Source organism: Tyto alba, unplaced genomic scaffold (genome assembly GCF_018691265.1).
Source record: "Tyto alba isolate M040663 unplaced genomic scaffold, T.alba_DEE_v4.0 Super-Scaffold_21, whole genome shotgun sequence".
NCBI classification, from domain to species: domain Eukaryota; kingdom Metazoa; phylum Chordata; class Aves; order Strigiformes; family Tytonidae; genus Tyto; species Tyto alba.
In genome coordinates, this window is record NW_024881295.1 from 16,734,589 (window position 1) to 16,740,588 (window position 6,000).

General features: G+C 62.9%; 1 protein-coding gene across 1 annotated transcript in view; it reads left to right on the forward strand.

Moving 5' to 3' along the window:
• CACNA2D4 (calcium voltage-gated channel auxiliary subunit alpha2delta 4) overlaps positions 1 to 5,104 on the forward strand; it is a 130,210-nt gene extending 125,106 nt beyond the window's left edge. Inside the window, 3 exon segments of the mRNA XM_042795209.1 lie at positions 1,557 to 1,669; positions 2,301 to 2,383; positions 2,985 to 5,104. Coding sequence (XP_042651143.1) covers positions 1,557 to 1,669; positions 2,301 to 2,383; positions 2,985 to 3,092 — 304 coding nt within the window. The 3' untranslated portion in view covers positions 3,093 to 5,104.
• The last annotated feature ends 896 nt before the right edge of the window (positions 5,105 to 6,000 follow it).

The following is a 6,000-nucleotide window of genomic DNA, read 5'->3' on the forward strand; positions in this document are numbered from 1 at the left end:
CCACACAGATTCCTGCCGCCAGCGCAGCCTGGGCCTGACCCCTCTCCTTGCTGGAGGCAGCACCTTGCCAGCGCCGCCAGCCGCTGCGTCCCGCTCGGCCACCTGTAGTTACAGGCACAGTTGCAGCCTCTGGATCCCGGGTGCATCTCCCGTGCACCTTTCATGGAGGTGTTGGGGAGAGACAGGCACCCCAACACGGGCTCTGGGCAGCGTTAGCCGGTGGCCTGCTCGGGCGTGCAGGCTTTCCCGATCACATTTTGCAAGCCCCGGTGGTTCCCAGTGGAGCGAGGGAAGGCTGGGTGCTCCCCCCGGGCAAAAAGTTGGCTTGCGGATTGGAGCATGGGGCACCACTCTCCTGGTTACTGAATGTGTGCGTGGGTTAAAAATCTGCTCGTCAAAGCAGCCATCAGCCAGGAATACTGATGAAATCTTTGCGCTGCAGTGTGTGACATTCAGCACCTCTAAAAGTGAATACAGAAATCTCCGGAGGCTGGAAGGCAGCGAGACTAGGCGTCGAAGAACCAGGGAGACGGGGTGGTCCTCCAGTGCAGTCAGGTCGGTCGGCGCAGCGGGCACAGCCTCACAAAGCTGTATTTCCAACCCAGCAGCCCGAGGGCTGCTCGGCAGGACCGGGAGCGCACAGAGCCACGGCCTGGCTGCCGCAGCGCAGCCCTGCCAGGCACAGGCAGCCCCGTGAGCACAGAGACACGGCTGAGCTGCCCGGGCACGGGCACACGCACACTCGTGCACAAAGCCCTGCATGAAACACGGGCCTGCCCACACCCTGCTCTGCCCACACGAGCCCTCCACAAGCCCTCACCTGCACGTCCTCCTGGCAAACATTTGCACCCAGAGACACCCCCGCCGGCACGTGCCTGTGCTCGTCACCAGCCCTCTTCCGCCGGCTGCCTGTCCGACGGGGAGGGGACGGGACAGGCGACACCGCGGCTGGGAAGCGAAGCTGCGCGTTTTTGCAGCAGTAGCGGCCAGCCCAAGCACCACTTGGTCAGTCCCATCGCACTGACAGAAGGTGCGATGATGCCGGGCTCCTCCATTTCTCACTCCAGGAACATGAAATTTAGCAGAACCCAGCTCCTTGCAGGACCACGTAGCACCTACATCCTTGCATTATGCAGGCATATGCATACCTATACGTTGAACGGGCATTGGCACACCTCCGGATGAAACCAGGCCTTCTCAGGTGTCATCTGCTGCGACATGCTGCCCCATTTGGGGAGGGCTTGTGTTGGGCTTGCTTTGGCGGTTGGTACTTTTGGTTGGTTGGGTTTCGGGTTTGATTTTGGCTTTTGTGCCTAGTGTGGAGCTATAAATCTGAGCCAGTTCAGAGCTTCCCAAGGCCAACAAGGTGCGCCAACGCCACCTCCTCCGTGCGTACGGCCGCTCGCTGCGTCTCTCCTGCTTTCTGCTGACATTCTGTTTCCGATGAGCTCTGTTTTCTTTGGCTTGCTTTGCTGTGGGCCAGGTGATGCCGGGGCTGCTGCCCCAGCGCAGCAGCAGGAGGGATGAGCTTTCTCCCGCCCGCTCTTTCCTTGCAGGATGTTTGTGGCGCAGCAGATCGCCAGCAGTAACCTGCTGCTCCTCGTCACGGACGCTGCCTGCGACTGCAGCTTCTTCCCACCAGTCCTGTTGGAGGTGAAAGAGGTCAAATATATCCTTCCACACGCAGCAGGGACGCACGGCACCACAGGCCCTTTTATATCTGTATTTTCTAGGGTGGAAAACGTGCTCCCGAGGCAGTTGCCGTGGGTGGGGAGGGGTGTGGAGGGCATGGCCGGGCTGGTGGGACAGCTGGGGAGAGAGAGAGAGCTGGAGCAGGCAGGGGCTGTGGTGCAGAGGAGGTAGAGGTTCTGCCTTCCAGCCCCTCGAGAGGAAGCCAGGCCGTCAGCTGCGCGGGGCGAGGGCAGGACAGGCCAGAGGTCAGTCAGGACGGGTCAGTGGCGGGGTGGGTGCAGCTGGGCTGGCTCCCCGACACTGCTCCCGGGTGCCTCACCCCTCGCTCCCCGTGGCGCAGCCCGTCACCCTGAAGCTGAGCCCTCTCCGCGCGTTTTGGCCTCTTTCCAGCTGCCCGTCGTTCCCTGGCGCCTCGCAGGGCTTGGTGATGTCCCCAGCCCATGCAGGGTGGGTGACCTGCCCTCCCCTCCTTCCCCTCCCTGCTCTGGCTCCCAGGGCTGGGCAGTCGCGCCAAGAAAACTTGCGTCAGGGCCCTGTGGGTTCGCGCGGCGCTCCTCCCTCTTTTCCCTGCCTGCCTGCCTCTGCCAGTGACCTTAACAGCCTCGCACATAACGCTTCGGTGAAGTGCGAACGGATGCGGTCCCAGAAGCTGAGGCGGCGGCCGGACGCGTGCCACGCGTTTCACCCCGAGGTACCCCCGGGGCAGCCCTGTGACTCCCCAGGGGGCTTCCTAGCGGGATGGTGACGCTCGTGCCACCTGGGGAGGGCTTGAGCTCAGGCCCAGGGTTGCCAGGTTTCTTTTGGGGGGGTGTGTGTGTGGGGGGGGGTGTGGTGTGTGTTTCACCTCCTGGAGGAGCCCCGATTCCCGCAGCCAGGCTGCCCCGGGTGGGCAGGGGGTTGGGCCAGGCACCTTCACCCAGCGCGTGGGGCAGCCCAGGCGCCCGTCCCTGCCCCGCGGGGCCGGGAGCGGGCACAGCGACCCCCTCACGGGCAGGGGCCTCTGGAAGGAGCTGCAGGAGGGACCGGCAGGCGGGAGTCGATCCTGCTGCAGCCTTCGAGGCCGAGGGATCAGTTTCAGGGTGTGGGGCAGAGCCCGGCGAAAGCCGAGAAGGCGAGTGGCTTCCCAACTCGCAGTAAGGCCGCCACGGCCCACAGGCATCAAACCCGTCCCCGTGATCCTGTTGGCCGCAGGCATCACTCCCCCTTCCAAAGGCGAGGGGGTGGGCCCCCTTCCCTCTGTCGATGGCCACCCTGGCCGTAAGCGAGCTGACGCCTTCTCTCCCATCTCCCAGGAAAATGCCCAAGACTGCGGCGGCACTGCCGAGGTCACCCTCTCGCCGCCGCTGCTCCTCCTGCCCCTGGCGCTGCTCCTGCAGGGACGCTGCCTGCAACGCGCCTGACGCCTCAGAGACCCGGGAGGACGGGGCTGCCGCTGGCCGGGGCGGCAGGAGGGGAGGAGATGGGGGCACGGGCCCTTCTGCGACACCCGCTGCCGCTCCCCGGGGGAGACAAGGCGTTAATGACGTGGTGCAGCACCTCCTGCCCCACAAAGGTCCGGCGCGGTACCGACAGTGGAAGCTGCTCCTTCCTCAGAAGGTCGGGGCGAAAGGCCTGTGCGAGAACTCAACGGGGGTTTTTCCCGGCCTGCTACTTACCGAGCTGCTCCTCCCGGCCACCAGCTCACCGCCGGGGTGGCCGAGGTCGTTGGCGTGGCTGGCATTTCACCATCACCCTGCCACCCACGGAGCCACGGTGGGGTAGATGGCCCCAGGAGGCGGAGGGCTCGGTGGGGCAGATCTGGCCTCAGGAGAGCAGAAGGGGCAGGGGACGCTGCTTGTCCCTCAGCGGGAGCCGCCGGGATTTGGAACACCCAGGTCTGGAGCAGCCCAGGCACAGCCTTGCCAGAACAGGGCCCTTAGTGGTTCCCAGCAGGAAGGCAGCATCTCCTGGTCCTGGAGGTGGTCCTCAACCGGGACCCCAGGGGCAGGACACGGTGCCTAACCTGAACAGCATTAACTTAACACGCAACCAGACGACGGGAAGTAGCACGGCTTGACTAGTTACCTGCAGCTAGACCAGCTCTGCCGAGGAGACCCTTCTTACTACTGCTAGCACAGCATCCAGATTCTTGTCTCGCTGTGGACTTGCCTCCAGGCAGGGGTTATGTACGACCCACCAAAAGTGGGGGTACGTTTCCCGCCGCCTGCTAGCTTGCCAGCAGAAGCAGCTAAGAAATGGGCACTTTGCCCCTCAGAGCAGCGCTGCCCTTGGCTGCCCCTGCCCTGAGCCTGGCGCTCCCAGCTAGTGGTGGGCACGGGCCGTTTCTCACAGAGCTTTACAGACAATGGGTGGGGGAGCACCTATTTTTCCTTTTTTTTTTTTTTTTTTTTTTATGAACTGCTCCATAACATCTCGTTAAAAGCAAATATACGGCATATTTTAACTAGATACTTTAGCCTCGGCATGTCATGTTTGGTGCTAATCGCAGCCCTGCACTACATCGCAGAACCCCCCCCTCTCCCCGGTGACCCCACGGGGAGGGGGTGCAGCGGCCCGGCCATCGGAGATGTGCCAGGAACACACGGGGAGGCCCAGAAGCGCTGCTGGTCACTGCGCCGCTGCGTTTGCCGGAGGGAAGGGAAGAAGAGCCTCTGGCCGTGCAGCACGCGCTGTGGCCCAGCCCGCTGTACCCCACAGCTCTGTCACCTCTGAGGCGGGGGGGTCCCGGCGCAGGCGGGGTGTGTGCCGGGGGTAGGGATGCCACGGCCCATGGCTACAGGTGGAAAGGGGGTCTCGCCCTGAGCACTGCCCTGTCCCCCCGCCCCCAGGCGCCTCACCGAGCCCACCCAGCCACCATCCTCACACAGAGGCAGGAGCCCTCAAACACCCTCCAGGGTCAGTACGGATGCTGCTCCTTTTGCCACCAGCATCACCCGCCGCTGAGGGGACAGTACCGGTCACACCCAGGTCCTGGCGGGGGTATTTCAGGATGGTACAGCTCCTGCTGTGATGGGCTTTGCCTTGCTGGAGGCAGTGTTCCAGCAGAGAGGAGAGGAACGACTGTGGTACTGAAAGTAAATCTGGTTTTCAGATGCAGTGACCTTATCAGAAGCAGCTGAGGAAGATGAAAGCAGCGCGGAGGGAGAAGGGGCTGCTGTCAAAGCTGAGAAGTCAGGAGCTGCTCGCGGGTGGAGGAACCACACACTCAGGGCATCCCCCGCCGGCCGGCACAGCTTCCCCAGCTCCTTGGTGCCTGCCCTCCTGGGGCACCACTCTCAGGGGTGACCTCCCTGTCAGAAAGGATTAGCAGTCCCATCTCCACTCAGCCTAAAGATACGTACATAAATAGACATTGCCCTGCTGCACATGAACCATGATTGATTTCGGGTGCGTTAATCCACAATAAACATGGTCCTGTAGAGAGAGACCTGTGCTGAGAGAGTGAAGATGTGAATTAGATTTGGCTTAGTTGACTCAGCAAGTCTGCGCATAGGCTGTAACTGGAGGGAATAGGACAGGGGTGAGAACTGGGTTATTGCTTAAACCAAAAAATAAGCGTGAAGGTTTGCCCCATCTTAAAACCCGAGCACACACTGGGAACCAGGCTGCGGAGTCACTCGCACCCTTCAGAGGCCGCAGCATTGAGCAGCTGCAGTGAGCAGCAGCAGCAGCAGGACGGACAGACAGACAGACGGCTAAAGCCAACAGAGCTGCCAGGGCCGCCCCAGGCACAGCTCCCCAGCCCCCGGCTGCGGGGCCACGGGCGGAGATGTCTCTCCTTGTGCCCCCTCCCCGGGCTGCAGCGCCTGCTCCCGCCGTGCCCCCGCGCTGGCACTCAGTGCTCAGCAGGGATGTTCTCAGCCCCCTCCTCGCCCAGGTCCCGGGCGGGAGGATGGGGCTCCCTGGGAAGCTCCAGCAGCACCATTTGGGCAGTGCCAGGCACCCCTCTGGGGTGACTCCTTGCTGCCCAGGGAGGGAGTGTGGTTTATAGACCTGCTGCTGTGCTTGCTGCAGGAAGCAAGGAAGAGGGGAGCTTCCCTGGGCCCCCCCGACGGCTGCCCTTGAAACCCCAGTGGGTGTGCTTGGCCCCGGCGGCTCCCAGTGGGCCCACGCTGGTGCTCCCCAGGGGAAGCAGCACACGCGCGCCGCAGCACCCGGTTTTGCTATAGAATCTCCTGCTTCTGTACATGAGGTCTGTCTCGGCCACGTATTAGGAGGCAAACACAGCCCTTTCCTTCCCACAGTGCTGCTGACCCCCAGTGGGATGAGCTGCATCTAGGTATGGCTTTAGCCTCAGAAGGCAAAGGC